Here is a 20332-nt window from a genome sequence, read left to right as displayed (position 1 = left end):
GGGAAAAGAAAGATAGATGCAGATCAGGGCTAGGGTAGGGTCAACAGAGGCAAGTGAACAGATAGTCTCAATCTTAGCAAAAAAGAACTTGAGCTTTTCAAACTTTGTTGAAGGTGAGAGCAAAGTGGAGTTTTAAAGAGACAGTGTGCAGTGAAGATAAAAAGTTGGGGCTTTCTTTGCTCTTCAGGATGATCCTGGAGTAGTGGGTGGTTTTGGAAGACGAGAGTTTATAATATTTACCAGCTAATTTTAAATGATGCAAATGAAAACATCAGCAAAATTTATGGTTAAAAATTATGCTCTTACTAAAAAGTTCTAATAAGGGATTTATATAGCATGATCCAATTCATTACACAAAATAGAAAACAGCTCTTGAACCATTTTAATTGACTTTAATAGGCTGAATAGACGTTCTATAAATGACTGAACAGTTACTTCTCAAAAAGGTGAAATGCTTTTGGAACACAGCACAAAGCTGTGTTCCTTTTACCACTGCAGTGTCTGAGAATGCAAGAGGCAAAATCTTAACTAGAAGGAAGATAGAACACATACTGCCAAACTGAACACCTCAGTAGCAAAGTCTACACAACATTTAGGTGAAGTTGTGCAGATTACCAAATTTGAAACTGACATCCAAGAAAAAAGGCTGACCAATGTATTGCATTCTGCATCTGTAGTGCTTCTAGATTTTGCTACTAAACCATCTCAGGCAGGAATCTGGATATATATTAAACATTCTTTGGTAGGAGGAACAGATGTGCAAGAGTATTTCTTAAATGGTAAGAGATTAGAAAGTGTAGGTGTACAGAGGGACCTGGGCGTCCTTGTCAATAAGTCACTGGAAGCTAACATGCAGGTGCAGCAAGCAATTCGGAAGGCTCATGGTATGTTAGTATTTATTGCAAGAGGATTTGAGTACAGGAGTAGTGGAGTCTTGCTTCAATTGTATAGAACTTTGGTTAGACTGCACTTGTGTGCAGTTTTGGTCCTCTTACCTTAGGAAAGATATTATTACCATAGAGGGAGTGCAACGAAGGTTCACCAAACTTGTTCCTGGGATGGCGGGACTGTCCTATGAAGAGAGATTGGGGAAACTGGGCCTGTATTCTCTAGAGATTCAAAGAATGAGAAGTGATCACATTGAGACCTACAAAACACTTAAAGGGATAGACAGGGTAGATGCAGATAAAATGTTTCCCCTGGTTGGGGAGTCTAGAACCAAGGGACACAATAGTCACTTAGGACAGAGATGAGGAGAAATTTCTTTACTCAGGGGGTTGTGAATCTTTGGAATTCTCTACCCCAGAGGGCTGTGGAAGCTCAGTCATTGAGTATGTTTAAAGCAGAGATTGACAGATTTCTAAATACAAATGACATAAGGGGATATGAGGATAGTGTGGGAAAAAAGGCATTGAAGTGGATGATCAGCCATGATCATATTGAATGGCAGAGCAGGCTCAATAGGCTGAATGGCCTACTCCTGCTCCTACGTTCCTTTTCTGAGCTTTATGAGGCTAGAGTTTAGATGACTGCTGAAAGTACTATATATCTGTACCACATCACAAGATAAATGGTACTCCTGTCTTAAAGGTCATTAAAGTGAACTATAATCACAAAAGTGAGTCAAGACAATGTCTTAGGAGAGAAAATTATTCACCTTTAGTCCTTAACAGACATCTTCAACTGCAACTTGCATTTGTATAGCACCTTTAATATAGTTAAATATAGTCTTCACACCCCCTAATAGCAAGGTCTGCCGTTCTTCTCAGCTATTGAATACTGCAGAATATTTTGTTGTTAAAAAAGTGAGTGAAAATAAAGTTACAATGAAACAGACAAAATCAAATTTATTATGTACAAAACACTGTACAATAAATATGAATATAAAAATATAACAGATGATAAACATATTCAAATAGTTCCATTGTGTAGTTATGGAGTTGGTGGCATCAATGCATGTCCAAGTTTACCTTGTTTAACTGACTTAGTTATATGTATGGGCTCACTGCTGATCGGCTGAACAACAATCACTCCTCTTTTTAAATTAAGAACTAAACATTGTGAAAAATCAGACTGCTGGCCCTAGATGCCATTAAAATATTTAATATTTCAATTTACAATGTAACTTGGTCAATGTCACCTGTTACTGTTATAGCCAAATTGTTTGCATAGCTTTTATTATAGGAAAATAAACAGGAATAAACTAATTGATTATAAAAAAAATCAATTAAAATAACAATGCAGCCTCAGACAGACACAAATATCACATTAAAAACCTTGAGTCAAATGATCATTTCATGCATTTGCTTGCAGTACGTGTGCTAGTGGTACAAATGCTCATGCTATTCCATAGCGATCCAAGGCTGTTCTCATTACCAGTAGTTAGCCAAAGTTCAGATCTTCCAAATTAAGCTACATAGAATGCCAATTTAAGGAAAAACCAACAAAATAAAAGAATTGAACAGGGCACCAGAGCACCAAATTGCATTACTGCTTTATAGAACTCTTATCGAGATACATTTACCTTTACAGCTAACCAAACTGCGAGGTGTTGTTAACAAACTGGTAAAGGATAGTCAATTGTAATCAATGTCCACCTCGGAGAACAAAGTGGTCTTCAAAGCTTCTTCCAGCTAATCTGCCAGATTCAGGCAAGTCATCTGAAAAAGAAATCAACACTTAAAACTGAAAAAAAGAGTCGATATGGTTAGGGATAAGAGTGACCAAATAAAAATTGAGCAATCAAAAATGTTGCAAGTTCTGCAAGTTTAACTGATGGGCACTCAACCACATTATAATGCACTGCTAAAAATAAAATAATGTAATAAAAATAATTTAAAAAATGGTTCTTAGTTACCAAATGTTGAAGTGGTGTTTTTGCTGTTTTATCTTCAGTATATATCTTTGCAACAAAATGTGATGTGTTGTCTTGAGTCTTAGAATTAAATTACACAGCAGTGAAATCTTGTGCTGTGCAACACATTCCCAGCTCCACCCAGTTCAATTTTAAACGGCCTACCTGAACTACGTTTCTCATTTGGTTGCCTTAAAGTCATTTTCTTTATGTTGGGCATAGATGCACCTTTAATCAGAGCTTTAACTCCATCCTCTTTGCTCTCATTTACAAAGTGAGCTAGGATTCCATATAGTAGAGGCCTTAAAGAAAAAAAATTAAAACAGCTTAAAATTATTGTTTAGTAGTAATTTACTGCATTTATATCAAAATAACTTTCAAATTAGTGATTAAAATAATTACAATATTCAAATCAGACATACTGTGCCACAATACAGATGAGTTCAGTTAGGTATGCCATTCTTCACAAAATTAGCCTGTAAATATCTATAAAGTACTGCACCACTGTGAAACATGTGTAACAAATCAGAAGTGTGAAAATGCATTATAAATTTGAGTTCTGGTTTTCATAAGCATGAACAATATTTTAGTTCAGCAAATCTTAGAGGGTTGAATGGTTACTTTACAGAAAATCTTCCAAGATGTCCTCCAACATTTAAATAATGTTTCTGCATCCACATGTGTTGAGGACACAGAGAAGTTTTTGAACAGATTTGTAACTGCCACAATAGCCAACTCTTCTGTTCATTATTTTTGAGAAAAGGTTAATTTAGATTTTATACCACAGACTGGCATGTATTTTCTCTCATCTTACAGTTTTAAAATTGCATCAATAAATTCCACACATCAAAATAAATCTGTTTAAAGAAAACTATTCAAGTTAAAATAGCATTCCAGGGTAGGGGGCTGTTACATTTCAAAATACTTCATCAGTTTTAAAGTATCCATTCTCTCATCTGTTTGTTCAGATACCAAGATATTGGCATTTCTAGATCATTGTAAAGAGTTACATGTTTTATAACATTTGGCCACTAAAATTAAAAATAAATCAACCCATTGCTAAAATGCTATTTTTAGTAAAATAAAATCAAAGTTTTAGAATTTACTTACACAGTTTTTGTGCTTGAATCTTCAACTACATTCAGCTCATTCACTAGAAACTGTCTGTCTAAGGGTATCTCAGGTTGGCCCGCTTCTGTGTGGAAAAGTTTACTGTAAAATCTCTATAATGACCATATTTAATGTAAATCTTGATCTAAACAGAGGCATAAACTAGTTTATGCAAGTGTAAGTAATTACAAGCTCTGAACATGCTTTGTAATTTAAAAACTAAAACATACTAAAATAGTTTAAAAATGGTTAAAAAGTTAATGAACATGACCAAGATGTGATGTCATCATTTAATATTCTTTAAACTTGTTTTTTTTTCAAGTTATGATACCAGAGAACATTTTTTGATGCAGATGCTACTCAAACCAAGTGGTTAAAAACAGGTTTTAGACTTAAAGTATAGTGCTTGCACCATATTTTCTGGGATGAGCTTATCATAATTATGCATACCTTCAGATGCAAGAAGCAGACTAATGATTAAAGCCAAAGGTCATGAAATTGAAAAAGGTCAAAAATAGATGTGGGGATTGCGACGCTCAATTAGCCCACGCCTATTACTTCCGATGTGAGCAGCACACAAACCTCGTGCAGTCTCCTCATTCACATGATTGCAGCATGCAGCCGGTGCCAAGTGTGGTGTTGAATGACTGCACACCAGAGAGGGGGCACAAAATCATGAGACTAGCACTACTGAAAGCCAGCCTACATCTTTTAAAGGGGAGGTAAATGTTAACTGCAGCAGGTGTTGGAAGTAGCTAGGGAAGAGTGACTTGCAAAAGTAGTGACTATGGTGCAACAAGGGAGCATGCAGACAGGAGGCCTTAGTGCAGGAGGTGGACACGAGGAGGGAGAGAGAGAGATCCTCTATCCACAGGGGTCCAGGAGACCCTCCAGACACTGCCAAGGGATTGGGAGCAGATAACAGTCGTGGTTAATGCCAGCAGTCTAGCCTTGAGGACCTGGATATAGTGCTGCAAGAAGTTCAATGACTTCATGAGTGGTCAAGGGCAGTGATGCTAAAAGGACCATGTCCCCGTCACTCACCGGCAATCTCTATCACGACTCAGCTAATATTCACAGCTTCAGCTCATCTTCACACACTTAGCACTTCTGCAAGCCTCTCACACACATCTCACAGCTTGCCCACACTGACAGCTATTAACTGTGACAGCCACATCACCCAAACATTGCACAACACTCACTGACACGCTTCCCTCTCTCTTGCAGAAGGCGGCAACCACAGGGAGAAGGAACAAACTGAAGGTGGACAGGCACAGGTGCATGCCCTCACCCTCAAGGAGGAAACAATGCTCACTATCACTGCGGCCGCCAGCAACGAAGCTGGAAGCAAAGAGAATGGCATGCTCATACCTAATCCTCCTCTCACATGCCCTTTCCCCCTTATCCCACAATTCTCAGATTTACAAGCTGCAAATAATGTAAGCATATACCTCTTAGTTTCCCCCACTTCCCCTCACCACAACTTTGTATTTCTCCTTTCAGATACCCAAGAACTGCCACCTTGCCAGGCAAAGAGGAAGAGAAGGAAGACAGTGATGAAGATGAATCACCATCACTCACTCACACTCAGCTCAGATACTGACATGATGCATATTTTAGTGGCTAGCTTGGAGACAGGATCTGCATGTGGTAGGCGACCAGGCATGAATGATCTGCAGCTATGGCAGTGGAAAAGGTAGTACAGATGCCAGCTCACCAGAGGGCGAGGTTGCACACCAATTCTGTTCCAGAGGAGTCACAGGAGGACTTTGATGAGACAACATACAGAAAAAGGCTGATAGGTTTGCACGCAGAAATGCTTATTGCAGAGCTTGGAGCCCACTACCTCCAGCATGGAATGGATGGCCAAATCCATTATCACACACTGATCCAACCATAACACAGCGTCTGATGACTGATGTCCCAGCTTCCATTGCAGCACAAGCAGAAGCTATGCAACATGAGTGCTGCAGTGCAAGTTCAGACTGATGTCATGCAAACTCAGCTCACTGCCACGAATATGCAGACTGTTGCCATCATGGTTGGGATACCAGTGTTCAAAGTGGTTTGCAGGGTCTCATAGCAGTCCAGCAATTTGCCCTCCAACACATTGTTAGGACTGCTGAGATGCCATTCCAGAGGAGTGGCAGTGGCGCTGTGATGCACCAACCTGCTTTCTTCTCAGGAGGATACATGCTGCCATCCTACCATTGCCCTTCAGCCAACCAGCCCAGATTGCTGCTGCCTATGCTGCAGTCTAAAGCCAGCCTATTGGTCCAGAGTTGCATGAGGTTGTCCTGCAAGGCCGTCTGTAGTCTCCCCAACTACAAGTTAGCAGCCTTCCACCAGTCATACTGCAGCCACTAGAGTAGCACTGTGTAGAAGCACCAAGACAGGCAAAAACACATGGAAGAGACTCTAAGGGTATGCAGAAGGGCGATTAGTTGACTTTTGTATGGATTACTGGATAGTTTGATGAAAGTTGGTTTGGAATGTTTGTTTTGTGGTGCCTTTTACTTTTGCATTGTGGTCAGTATCAGAGGGAAGCAAAGGCATGTGACCATTGTTGAATGGGGAATTAGGGTTGTGTTCACTGGTACCATAGTCAAATGAGCCCATCACATGCAGCCTGGCCGGAAAGGAACTCTGTTAGATGCCTTCTCCCACTCCCCCTATCCTTAGCTGCTCGCCATGTAGCTGGTGGCAAGGGCGGTGCCTTCACAATGGCAAGGTTATGTAGGATACAGCAGATGACACTGAAAAGTACTGCAGGGAAGCGTTGTTTAAGCATCCCAATGGTCTGCTCAATGTCATTTTGTGAAATGGCATGGCTCATGTTATATGCATACTGCGCACTGTGTATGGATTGTGCACCAAAGTCATGAGTAAGGTGGTCAGCAGATAGTCCTCGTTGCCCATTAGCCATCATCTGGTTTCTTGTGGTGGCTCAAATCCTGATGATGCAGAATAAAGGCATGACTACCAGTATAGCGGGCACTAACCTGCACGTTGCCGAGGATGGTCACACACCAGCTGGAGACCTAGGGAGTGGAACTCTGTGGTTATGATAAATCTTTGTATTTACACGTGGCACTGGCAAATCGACAGGTGTGCAATCCATGGCACCCTGCAGTATGAAGAAGCCCACTATCCTGGTGAAACCACATCTTCATTGTACCTGCTTTTCTCTGGAGAGTATGTTATGTATTGCTCTCTAAGTAGAGTGTCAGTGACCTCCCTTATGCAATAGTGAATGGCAAACAGAGATATTGGAGATGTCAATTGCTCCAGTCTGGAAGAAGCCAGACATGAAGTTCAAGGCCACAGTCACCTTTACAGCCACTGGCAATGTCGTACATACTTTGCTGAGGCTGCAGGTCTGTCTGAAACAGGTGGCAGATTTCTGTGAGCTTCTTGCTGCTGAATGCATGTTCAGCTGTGCGAGGTTAAGAGGTGTTAGTTGGAGCATTAGGTCAAATCGGCACAGCTTGAGTCAAATTAGCATTACATGCCTACTGATGTCATGATCTGCTTGCCCTGCATACTTCCAGCACATGCTCGCAAAGCCTGCGCTAGCAACTTCACCAAAATAGCATCCAGTTCAGCCAACACTGGAAGTGTTTGCACGTGTGGCACAGATGCCATACAGTTGCTATGCAGCCGAATTGTGGCCAAAAATTGTAGCAAGTGACATTTTAAAAAGGAAAAAATTAAACAGGAAAAGTCACAAAATTCTGAAATCTTTTGGAAAGCCTCAGAAAATCTCAATCCATTAGCACCCTCTACCATGGCTGAAGGAAGAGAGACTAAAACAGGTCAAAGCAATGGAAAAGGAAATTCAACATACATGAGTCTTCAGGCAAGTTGCATAGCAGCCCAACTGTCAACCCTCTGTTTAATGGCTGAAGTGGAAGTGGCTCTGAGGGAGATGGTGGCAAGGAGGATGGCTATCTTAGCTACTAAATAGCACCATTCCCATAGGTCACTCAAGCAAGCAGTTTAAGGCAAGTTTCAGTCCACAGACCACAAGCTCATTGCTCATGTCTCCGGCTGCATGGTAACAGATTGCAACAGATGCCAGAGACCTGCATCCAGCTCTTCTGACCCAGATTCTGAGAAGACAATTCTGCCTTTAATCCATCAGGGTATGCTAACTGTTGATTACTTTTAAAAAGAAAATTCATTTCAAGATACAAGTGTCACTGGCAAGGCTGGTATTTATTGCCCATCCATATTTATCCCATTAAGGTGGTCAAGCGCCACCTAATTGAACCACTGCAGTTTAGAAGTTTGATAAAACTAAGTGGCTTGCTACGCTACTACAGAGGCATTTAAGAGTCAACCATATTGGTGTAGGACTCGAGTCACATATAGACCAGATCAGCAGGTTTCCTTTCCTAAAGGACATTAATGAACCAGTTGGGTTGTTTTAAAAAAGGAAACAGCTTCATGGTCACTTTTGCTGATATTTTATTACCAGATTTAAAAGCTTAACTCAAATTCACAAACTTCCATGGTAGGATTTGAACTCATTTCAGATCATGCAGGTCTCTGGATTACTTGTGCAGTAACCACTATACTACTTTACCCTAGTTATCAGTTTTTACTTTTACAATTGGCCCAGTACACCTCTTTTTCAAAGTTTCTTTCAGAACTGTAAACTAGTAAAACCCCTAAAATTGATCATAACAGAGGGAACACCTACTGGATAATGGAAACTAACACCAATTCAAGAGCTCCCAAACATTGCTCTTGCATGTATTGTACAGCAATACTCAAGGAATGGGAATGAAACAATTACTGGGGTTTGAATATACATGTGGATCTCCACTAGTCTATTTTTAAAAGGAACAAGACACCAAACAAGTAGTTACTAGTTTTCAAGTTTACTGTAAAGCCAAATATTCGTTTAAAGTTGAGGTAACATATTATACAAAGATTCAAGAAGACAGAACATTTTCCAGTTATGCACGGACTAATCAGGGAAAGGCTCTTATGTTTGAGTTAAGCAAAAAAAAAAAGCACCCAACTATAATTGTGCTGTCAGCATTCAAAGACAGCAAGCAGGCATCACAGCATAAATCACCTAACTTGTTACATTCTTCCTTCCTCTTTTTCTTGACGTTGCTCATTCATGTTAGAGTACAGTTCCATAGCTACTGGCAGCTCTGCAGCATTTCACCCAAGTGAACTTTTCTCAGTCAGAGTTGTACAGCACAGAAACAGGCCCTTCTATCCATCGTGTCTGCGCTGGCCATCAAGCACCGAACTATTCTAATCCCATTTTCCAGCACTTGGCCCGTAGCCTTGTATGCTATGGCATTTCAAATGCTCATCTAAATACTTCTTAAATGTTGTGAGGGTTCCTGCCTCTACCACCTCTTCAGGCAGTGCATTCCAGATTCCAACCACCCTCTGGGTGAAAATTTGTTTCCTCAAATCCCCTCTAAACCTCCTGCCCTATACCTTACATCTATGCCCTCTGGTTATTGACCCCTCCACTAAGGGAAAAAGTTTCTTCCTATCTAACCTATCAATGCCCCTCATAATTTTGTATACCTCAATCATATCTCCCCTCAGCCTTCTCTGCTCTAAGGAAAACAAAGCTAGCCTTTTCAGTCTCAAATGTGAAATAACACAGGAATAGCTTTGCTGAGTCTCAACCTATCCTCATCAATTAAGCTGCTTGGCTGGCTTTCCCCCTCCCTAACCCAGGGGATACTAACTGTTGTGAACCCACTGCTGCTCTGCTAAAATTAACTAACTTAGCACAGATCAGGAATCAAATAGACGTATGGCTGTGAACACCAGGCAATATATCTATCAAATGAGCCATCAGACGAGTCTTTTTTTTTCTTTTAAAGCATTCTTTCCAATACTGCAAGTACATCTGGATCTTCTATATGTACATTAAGAGTTTTTGGTAAAGTGCCCAGTGATTTTTAAATGCATATTCTACACACTGAATAATTACTGGACACTTGGAAGCTTAAAAAAATGGGATGCTGAGATTTGATTTTACTTGTTAAATCAAAGTTAAATATCCTCCATCACTCATTTGTGGCTAAAAATACATGATTATGAATCTACATAATATCGCTATAACAGCAAGAAATAGAATGCATTGCATAAATTAAATATTTCAGATGGTCTGCATTACTAATGTAGTGACAGCAGAGAATGATCTGCATTGTTTTAGCTTGAAGCTAATCAGCAGCCTTTTGCACTGTAAACATACTGTGATTGATTGGATCAGTTTAATATACAGGTTACGACAAACACGGAGCACTAATGTGTCTGTAAACATGCATTAAAAATACATTTTCTCAGGGAATTTTTTTTGCACTTTTACAATATAAAACCTGAAGAAAAAAATCCATCATTTGAAACTGGCTATACATACCTGCTGTCAGCACTGAAGCTGTATACTTATATTTATTAAACTCAAGATATTCACGGATAAGTTCATTAATAAGAAGATTTTCATGGGAGAGCGGTGGCCGTGGCTCACTCTGATCATCAAGTGCACTAAAAACTTCTGCTCGAATCCGCGCTTTAAGTTGGCCCAGTACACCTCTCTTTTCCAAAGTTTCTTTCAGAACTGTAAAGAAGAGGATGATTTTTTTTTTAAAATGACATTTTAAATGCCCGCAGATTCATTGATAACAATTAATGGATTATAGGTGCACTCACACGGTACATCTGGAAAATTAAAGCAATAACCAGAATTATTCAAACCACAAATCTGCTGTGATTGATAAATTTAAAATTGTCCTTTTAATTTCTCATTAACACTATTATTTCCGATAAAGCACACAAATATAGAACAGTAATCTGCTTTCACTGGTATTGAATGACAAAAGACACAGGGTGACAATCAACCTGCATACCCTGGTCACTTTGCCAGAATTGGCCAAGCATATTTACATTGTCTAAAAGATCCACAAGAAAAAAAAAATTACAAATCTGTAGTAATATCAAATTTTTAAAATTATAAATGTGAAGTTGATCATAATGGAGAAAATTTACATTCCACAAACAAAATTAGTTTTTCCAGAGAAGATGGAGCTGTTAAGCAGTAATAAACTTCGTACGCCATTTAAAACCCAGTTACATCTCTTTATCAAGGTGTAACTTTTTCAAGGGTTTATACAGCAAGTTTAACAGCAACAAGGCAAGTTTTGATCAGCTCAGTGACTTCTACTTGATTGCAGTCCAGTCGGGGTGGGGGTTGGTGTTGAACTTCAACAGCACACCCTATGGGGAAGCATACTTAACAACAACTTTACACATTTAACTGCACAAGTGTGGACTCCAGAAGTTGCTGTCAGTTTGAGGAGTGATGGCGAACAGTGTTTCCCCTGTAATTACTACTGCAAGATCCGTGCAAACATTATCAATTTCAAAGGGGAACAGAGAGATTATGAATTCAACACCATCTCAACTTCTGGTTCTCTGCTGTCACCATAATGACACAATAAGCATTATTTTGTCACAATTCCATTTATTATAATAGGGGGAAACCATACCTGAATTTAAAAAAAAAAAATGTTATCCAAGGATGCAGACTTTTTTTCAAAAACTTGCTATGTCACAGAACTGAACGTTTCTTTTATTCACCACTATATGAAGTAATACCAAAAAGTGTCTCAATGCAGTTATGCTGTACGTCTCGTGTTACTGTTATCTACTTTACAACAATGAATGAATTCCAGTAGATCTGATGCTACATTTGCTATAATCCCTCAAGACCATTAGGCAAAGTTTACGAGCAGAGTAAACGCAGATTCTCAAATGAAAATAAGCTGTCAAACCATCTCATTACAGTATTGCACACCTACCAGCCGGTCACTATAGTAATCAGAAAAGTACAAAGCTTTTCATTGTCAATATTACATAAAATACAGCACCGACCATTTAACCCATGTAGTCTATGCCAACGTTTATGCTCCATTTGAGCCTCTTCCCATCCTTCCTCATTTAATCAGCAGCATAATCTTCTCCCTCATACACTTATCTAGCATTACCTTAAAATGCATCTATTCAGTTTGCCTCAACTACTCTCTGTGGTAGCAAGTTCCACATTCTCACCACTCTGGATAAAGAAATTTCTTTGATTTCTTGGTGACCACCTTATATTGATGCCTCTAGTTTTGCTCTTCCCCCACAAGTGGAAACACTCTCCCTACATTTACTCTATCAAGATCTTTCATAATTTTAAAGACCACTATTGGGTCGCTCCTCAGATTTCCCATCTCAAGAGACCTAGCTTGTTCATCCTTTCCCTAATAGGGATACCATCCATATTCCGGCATCGTCCTTAGAAATCTTGTTCTGTGCACTCTTCAGTAGTTCGATATCCGTTTCATAATATGGCGATCAGAACTGTACCCAGTACTCCAAGTGTCGTCTACCTATGGTCTAAACGTGGAGCAGAGGTTCAATTGGAGCCATTATAAAAGAATGAAGTAAAGGGACAGAATTACAAAGTAGCAAAGAGATGTTAAGTGCTACTAGACAAGCACAAAATATTATGTCAGAACTGCAGCTTTACACTGCAACTGTAAATACAGCTGAGTGTGGCTGGGTTTTGAGGACGGATCTGAGTTTCATGTACCTCAATATATATTTTTAGAAAGGATAGGTTATGTAGCAATATGGAATGATTATCCTTGTTAGTAGTTAAATGAAATGAAAGTAATAGAGCAAGGAGATATTGTACATGGAGAAAATGAGAGAGGAACACTTTGCATCCACATTTCTCACAGTTTCCAGTTGAAGTCAATCAATGGATGCTTAATTCAACACGTGAAGACTGGTAGAGGATATCTTAATCTTAAGTGTTAAGTATGGAGTCTCAGTCGATCAGTGACAGAGCTGGGGGAGCAACTTGCTGATTTAGAAGACTCGATTATAAGATTTAAAATATTGGTCTGCAGCATTTAGGAATAATAGTATGCTGGTGACTCATTTTCAAAAGGCTGAGTTTGCAGAAATGAAGAGACACTTAGGAAATGGTTAAATGAGATGGGGCTGGGTGAAGATTACTGTATCATGCAAAGAAAATGGCACCATTTAAAAAGAAAATCCTGAAAGCACATGATTGATTGGCAATGATTGATTGGCATCCTTCCATCTGCAAGATGATGGGAAATGCAGCCTCAGAACTTTGGTGAGGTCAGGTGAGATCATCTGCTGCACTTCTTTTGATAGCTGAACAAGCCGATTCTGGAAAGGCAAAGTCTGCCACAAGTGGCACACATGAAGTTATCCCTTGCTGGTGGTGTAGGATAATCTCCGCCATGTCTTGTTTGCAGCTTCTGAAACCACATGGTGGCAAATTCCTGCCCACAGCTGGCGTTTCCATTTGCATCGATCAGCTAGAGTTTCCCACTTGTTGTGATTGACGTTGAGGGCTTTCATGTCTTTTGACAGCATCCTTGAATCAGAGCTTGGAGTGCCCTGCTGGTTCCTTGGCACTCCCCATATAGCATATCCTTGGGGATGCAGCCAACCCCCATCCTATGCACATGCCCAAGCCAGCGAAGACTTCTTTGCTTGAACAGCACAAGCATGCTTGCCCTAGAAAGTACTGCTTCATTGGTGACTGTCTTTCCACATGATGCCAAGGACACGTTATAGACACTGGAGATGGAAGTTATTGACACTTCTTTTTTTGGCATGTGCAAGTTGTCCAGGCTTTGCTGCCATACTGGAATGTGAAGATACAAGCCTTATAGATAAGCATCTTGGTCCTGCAGGTTGTTTTTTCTGTGCCCGTTTTGTTAGTCAGCCAAAGTTGGTGACTGCCCTTCCAATGTGTGTGCTGAGCTCTTCATCGAGAGACAGGCTGTCTGTCACTGTAGAACCAAGGTAGCAGAATGTGCTTACTGCTTCCAATGGTGTGATGTTGAGTCTGATCACAGGTAGAGACACAACACCTTGTCCCATAACTGCAGTTTTCTTGACACTGACTGAGGGAGAACATGAAATGGCATAGGACAGACAATCCATGAGCTTTTGGAACTGGTCTTCTGTCTGGGGAACTGGTACAGCATCATTAGCGAATAGAAGTTCTCTGATCAGGATATGCTGCACTTTTGTCTTGGTTTTCAGTTTTGGTAAGTTGAGGAGTTTCCCATCTGATCATGTGTGCAGATACACTACTTGCATGTTGGCAGAGAAAACATAGGTCAGGAGGCCAAAGAAAAAGACAAAAACAGAGTAGGGGCTAAGATGCAGCTTTGTTTCACCTCATTCTTGATCTTAAAACTGTCAGAGGGAGAGCCGAACGGAATGGTGCCACACGTGATCATGGAAAGGCAGACTGTTAAAGCTTGGGAGGGCAGCTGATTTTCTCTGGTATCTAGTAGAGGCCTGTGCTGTCACTGTCAAAAAGCGCAAGGTACAGTGGTGTTTGCCACTTTCTGCACTTCGCTTGAAGCTTATGTAGGGAGATTATGTCTACCGTGGATCTGCTTGCTCTGAAGCCACATTGTGCCTCTGGATATATTCTGTTACCTGGTCGATGGAACCTCGTTGGAAGGCCTTTGCCGGTCATTCTCAGTAATGCTGAAGCATGATGCCCCGGTAGTTGTTGCAATCCCCTCAATTGCCTTTTTCTATGTGTGCGTCACACATATCCTATGGGACAGAGCCTTCTCTCAAGCAGAGGTGATGGTGGTTGTGAAGTATGGCAGCAGGTGGGGCTTTTCACATTTCAGTAGTTAAGCTGGTATCCCATCCTTTCCTTGCTGCTAGGGAGTCACTTGCCTTTTCAAGCTCAAATAATGAGCGTTCTCCATCAAGCTCATACATGTCAGGTAGCTGCAGAAAATCATTAAGCGCAGGCAGCAAGATATCTGTTTCACATGAGTGTAGCTCGGCGTAGTGCTCCACTGCCAGCAGCCAATTTGATTGTTCCAGTCAACGAGTACTTCCCCATCTGCGGATTTCAAAAGAACAACTTTGGTGATGGTGGGGCAGAGTGCTGTTTTAATGTCATGCATAGTGTGAAGGTTACCAATGTCACCAGCAGTTTGTATTTCTTTGCATAGATTGATCCAATACTTGTTGGCAAAATACCTTGCTGTCTTGTGGACAACTGCCTTGGCTAGCATGAGATCGTCATGTGCTTTAGGGTTACGAGACAAGTTGTAATCCAGGTTGGCTGTGCTTTTTGTTTCAATGACAGCATAAATTTCTGTAAAGTGCATCTCAAACCAATCATGGAAAGTATATGAAGCTTTTTATATCCATAACAGGAGAATGTAGGATGACAGGAAGACGCAATGGCTTCATGGGACAAAGGCAACTTACACTCAGGAAAAAGTATTTCAAGATTTATAAAAGGAAGAAGAATCTTTTGGACAGGAACAGTATATTAAAAAGTATGGGGGGGGGAAAGCAGGGAAAACCTCATGGGCTGCGGGGATGGTGGGAAGGAGTTGAAGGGTAAATGTGAAGAGGTTGGGGTTAAAGTTTGGGTTGCTAAAGTTAATTGTCTAAATTTTTGGCAAGGAAAAACATGGGGGGGTGGGAAAGGGCCTCCAGCTTTTAATTGTTTTAAAAATGCAAATGAATGGTTATATAATTAACACTTTAATTTGTTCCTAAGGGCTTGAAGCCCGTTAAAAATGGCTCCGGTGTCTGCACCAGACACCACTGCCGGGGACAGAGCAGCCACCCCCATGCATCATCAGGGGCAGCCACTCAGCCCCCTCCATTTAAATGAGTCCCCACGTGAAATATCACGGTGGCTCAGCGGCAGGGCTTCCATTTTGAAAGGCCACCAATTTCAAAGCGCGCTGCCGCGAAGTGCGGTGTGCTCACAAAATTCAGCCCATTGTGTCTTGAATTTGGATTTGCTGGAACATTTTTTGATTCAGGGCTTTAAATTAAAGGGCATCAAAACCATACAGGTGGCTAAATTTTGAGGTGAATTTTTATTTTTTGTAGATGGGGACTGACCATGGAAAGGCATTCCAGAGGTCTGATACCTTGCACTCCTACAAGGCAGCATTGGTTGCATTTCCAGTAAATATTTGGTAATAACCAACATTTTCTTCGAGGAGTACAGCAATTTGTGAATTGGCTCTGGGTTTCTTTTTCTTGTGCCTCTCCAAGGAAAATGTGCTTTAATATCTTGCTTAACCTGACAAATGAAGGATTATGACAACCAAAGGTTTTGATGACAAATTAACTCCATCTCACCCAAACAGCTGGAAATACTCAGCAGGTCTGGCAGCATCTGTGGAGAGAGAAGCAAAGTTAACATTTCAGTTCAGTGACCGTTCATCAAAACATTTGGAAGGCATGCCTCATTTTCCTTAGTTAGTTAAACTGACAAATTTGAACCAGTGTCAGAAACAGTTTTAGAAGTGGCTTTAAAGTAGGCTATTTTACAAAATATATCCTGCAAATGCTGGAACTCTGAAATTAAAATAGAAAATGCAATATACATCAGGCCAGTTGGTGTAAAGAGGAAGCAGGTTATTGATATTTCAGATTTATTGTTCAACAGAATTGATGGGTTGGACAAAATATGTCAGCAGCACATAGGATGAAAAATACACAAGTGCCCCATGAGTGATGTGGAAATACCCAAACAGAAGCTGAACGAGACCCAGGTGTTTTTGTAGACTCCTCACTAACTTGCTATCCAGTGTAGCGCAACAATGAATGAAACTAATAACATGTTGAATTGAATTGCCAAAACACTGGAATACAAGTTAGAGGTGGTACCAATCAAGCTTGACAGTACTCTGGTTAGACTAGACCTTGAATACTGCATCCAGCTTTAGTATCTCAGAAACAAAACAGACATTCAAAAAGTATAGAGAATTGGGTCTGAGTTACAAAAAGGCTGGAGAAACTTGGGCTTTTCAGCTGAGAAGGGAGACATCCAAGAGTGATCTTAGAGGTATAAAAGATTAAGTGAATGAAAAAAGTAACTCAGAATATTAATTTAAATTTCTTCTTTTCTTTCTTTGGCCTCCTTGTCTCGAGAGACAATGGGTAAGCGCCTGGAGGTAGTCAGTGGTTTGTGAAGCAGCGCCTGGAGTGGCTATAAAGGCCAATTGTTTAGAGATACAGCACTGAAACAGGCCCTTCAGCCCACTGAGTCTGTGCCGCCCATCAACCACCCATTTATACTAACCCTATACTAATTCCATATACCACATCCCCACCTGTCCCTATATTTCCCTACCACCTACCTATACTAGGGGCAATTTATAATGGCCAATTTACCTATCAACCTGCAAGTCTTTGGCATGTGGGAGGAAACTGGAGCACCCGGAGGAAACCCACACAGACACAGGGAGAACTTGCAAACTCCACACAGGCAGTACCCAGAATTGAACCCGGGTCGCTGGAGCTGTGAGGCTGCGGTGCTAACCACTGCGCCACTGTGCCGCCCAGAGTGCTGCCCAATTCTAGAGTGACAGACTCTTCCACAGGTGCTGCAGATAAAATTGATTGTCAGGGTTGTTACACAGTTGGCTCTCTCCTTGCACTTGTCTTTTTTCCTGCCAACTGTTAAGTCTGTTCGACTCTCCACACTTTAGCCCCGCCTTTATGGCTGCCTGCCAGCTCTGGCAATCATTGGCAACTGACTCCCACAAATTGTGATCAATGTCACAGGACTTCATGTCGCGATTGCAGACATCTTTAAAGCGGAGACATGGACAGCTGGAGGGTCTGATACCAGTGACGAGCTCGCTGTACAGTGTCCTTGGAGATCCTGCCATCTTCCATGCGGCTCACATGGCCAAGCCATCTCAAGAGCCGCTGGCTCAGTAGGGTGTATATGCTGGGGATATTGGCCGCCTCGAGGACTTCTGTGTTGGAGATATGGTCCTGCCACCTGATGCCAAGGATTCTCCGGAGGCAGCGAAGATGGAATGAATTGAGACATTGCTTTTGGCCTCACTGCGTAGAGCAAGGTACTGAGGACACAGGCTTGATACACTCGGACTTTTGTGTACGAGTAGAATAAAGGGACACATTCAGACTAGTAAAGGGCAATTTCTAGACTGGTGTCATTACATTCTTCACCTAGAGAATTAACATGTGAAATAAACTGCCAGATAGAGTTGTGGACAGAAAAATACCCTGGAATAATTTGAATATTACAATAGAGGGGGAAGAGAGAGGGATTAAAGAGATCTCTGGATGAATGAAGTAGGGTCAAATAGTCCACCTCTTGCTTAAATTATCTTGGGGTAACCAAAAATATTGCTATGGTTGAAGAAAACTGGTAGGAAGAAAATATCATTTTGCTAATTTTAGTAAAATTCATTTATCTTTCTGGCTTTGTTTCTCAGTTATCAAAAATAACACCTATATTTTCCCTTTGACGACACTGACTGATCTACTGTGCCCTTCCTGTGGAGTTTTCTGTCACTCACAATAGTAATAACACTGACCGGCGACACCAATCCAGGACAGAAACCCTTTTTTTGCACCAACATTGATCCATCATCTCTGTGCTTACTGCTCTACGTTGGATTTAAGGCTTTCCCCACCTTTTCCAGCCCTCTTAAGATACCTGAACTCCTCTAACTGTCCTCCAAATTCTACTGTCCCCACCGTCGACAGCTGTATTTTCAACTGCCTTGGGGCGTTTCAATACATTAAAGGCGCTATATAAACGAAAGCAGCTGAAACACTGCCAGCGCTAATGCTACAACCCGAAATGACTCAATTGCCAAGGGCCTGAACTCAGGCCTCGGCTCCACCTGCTCTTTTCACCGGATAAAGCCGATGCATAAACCGCCCGAGAGCAGCCAGCTTGGAACTGGAGGTTCTCCGTAAAGACGTTGCGAGAACCGAACCGCTTCCATCCTGTGGGACTACGCCACCGACCGCGGCAACTGACCAATTCCTGTGAATCAAGCGGCTCCCCGCCGAAACCTACCACCCTTCAGTTCATTAACGGTCGCCATTGGAGCACCTTCGACCGCGAGCCCAGGCTGCCATGTGACCACCCCCTATACCCGGATGTTCAGCACCTTCTGGACGCGGTAGCTATGGTAACGGGTCAAGCCTGCCACTTGGGACAGCTGTGAGTAAAACTAGTTAAAATCATCCTGAATATGCGGAAAGCTACATAGGTAGAAAGAGGGATGAGGTCCTGCAACAAGAATTTAGGGAGCTCTTCTTCTTAGGCCTCCTTGTCTCGAGAGACAATGGGTAAGCGCCTGGAGGTGGCTAGGTAGCCTATTAAAAGGCAGGATGTTGTAATCTATGGATTACTCCCAGCGCCACATGCTAGTGAGTATAGGAATAGGAGGATAGAGCAGATGAATGCGTGGCTGACTAGATGGTGCAGGAGGGAGAACTTTAGTTTCCTGGAACACTAGGTTTGTTTCTAGCGAAGGTGGGACCTGTACAAGTCGGACGGATTGCACCTGAACTGGAACGGGACCAACATCCTTGCAGGGAGGTTTGCTAATGTTGTTGTTGGGGGGTGGGGGGTAGTTTAAACTAATTTGGCAGGGGGTGGAATACAGAGTGGAGGTACAGTAGGGGGTGATGCACAATCAAATATAGAAGAGAAAATAATTCAGTCTGGCAGGCAAAGCAAATATAGACCTGTTAAGGCAAAAGCGAATAATGCAAGGCAGGGTTGCATCGATTTTAACGCAAGCAGTCTTACAAGTAAGGCAGATGAATTGAGGGTGTTGATTAACAGATGGGATTATGATATTATTGCTATCACAGAGACATGGTTGAGGGAAGGGCAGGACTGGCAGCTCAATATTACAGGGTATAGAATCTTCAGGCGTGACAGGAGGGGGTGGAAAAGAGGAGGTGGCATTGCACTATTGATCAAGGAGTCAATTACTGCAGTAAAGAGGGATGATATCTCAAAAAGTTCCTCAAATGAGGCCATATGGGTAGAACTTAAAAACAAAAAGGGGGCAATCACTTTGCTGGGAGTATACTACAGGCCTCCAAACAGTCAGGGAGAGATTGAGCAGCAGATATATAGGCAAATCTGAGAGAGGTGTAAAAATAATAGGGTAATAATAGTCAGGGATTTCAACTTCCCCAATATTAACTGGGATAGTCTTAGTGCAAAAGGCTTAAAGGGGGCAAAATTCTTAAAGTGCAACCAGGAGAGATTTTTGAGCCAGTGCGTAGAAAGTCCTACAAGAGAATGGGCAGTACTGGATCTAATCTTAGGGAATAGAAACATAGAAAATAGGAGCAGGAGTAGGCCCTTCGAGCCTGCACCGCCATTCAATACGATCATGGCTGATCATCTAAACTCAGTACCCTGTTCCCGCTTTCTCCCCGTATCCCTTGATCCCATTAGTCCTAAGAACTATATTTAACTCTTTCTCGAATATTTTAATGACT

The 20332-nt window shown here is 41.4% G+C and overlaps 1 protein-coding gene across 4 annotated transcripts; it reads right to left on the bottom strand.

The window, feature by feature from the left end:
* Nucleotides 1–1829: 1829 nt before the first annotated feature.
* On the bottom strand, nt 1830–18968 carry cep20 (centrosomal protein 20). 4 transcript variants are annotated; one of them, XR_010977403.1, is made up of 6 exons: nt 16178–18844; nt 10368–10565; nt 3965–4049; nt 3020–3156; nt 2525–2660; nt 1830–2412 (listed from the first exon to the last, which is right to left on the bottom strand). XR_010977403.1 is itself a non-coding variant. In XM_068056215.1 (5 exons), exons 1-5 carry the CDS (start codon nt 18910–18912, stop codon nt 2587–2589), a joined length of 522 nt encoding a protein of 173 aa, XP_067912316.1. In that variant the 5' UTR covers nt 18913–18968; the 3' UTR covers nt 1830–2586. The 4 variants fall into 4 exon arrangements, 3 of the variants coding, with proteins under 3 accessions (XP_067912316.1, XP_067912315.1, XP_067912317.1); XM_068056215.1 differs by lacking the exon at nt 16178–18844 and adding an exon at nt 18885–18968 and having other exon boundaries at nt 1830–2660; XM_068056214.1 differs by having other exon boundaries at nt 1830–2660; nt 16178–18843.
* Between the last annotated feature and the right edge of the window lie 1364 nt (nt 18969–20332).

Source organism: Heterodontus francisci, chromosome 24 (assembly GCF_036365525.1).
Source record: "Heterodontus francisci isolate sHetFra1 chromosome 24, sHetFra1.hap1, whole genome shotgun sequence".
Taxonomy (NCBI): Eukaryota; Metazoa; Chordata; class Chondrichthyes; order Heterodontiformes; family Heterodontidae; genus Heterodontus; species Heterodontus francisci.
Note: the sequence above shows the minus strand (reverse complement) of the source record. Positions and strands in the feature narration are given on the sequence as shown.

Coding starts and splice junctions, on each gene's coding strand:
- cep20 (XM_068056214.1), bottom strand. CDS start 16,241: ATGTTAACTTTGCTTCTCTCTCCACAGATGCTGCCAGACCTGCTGAGT. Junction 10,566..16,177: donor GAGTATTTCCAGCTGTTTGG/GTGAGATGGAGT, acceptor TCTTCTTTACAG/TTCTGAAAGAAACTTTGGAA. Junction 2,661..3,019: donor AAATGAGAAACGTAGTTCAG/GTAGGCCGTTTA, acceptor TTTCTTTTTCAG/ATGACTTGCCTGAATCTGGC.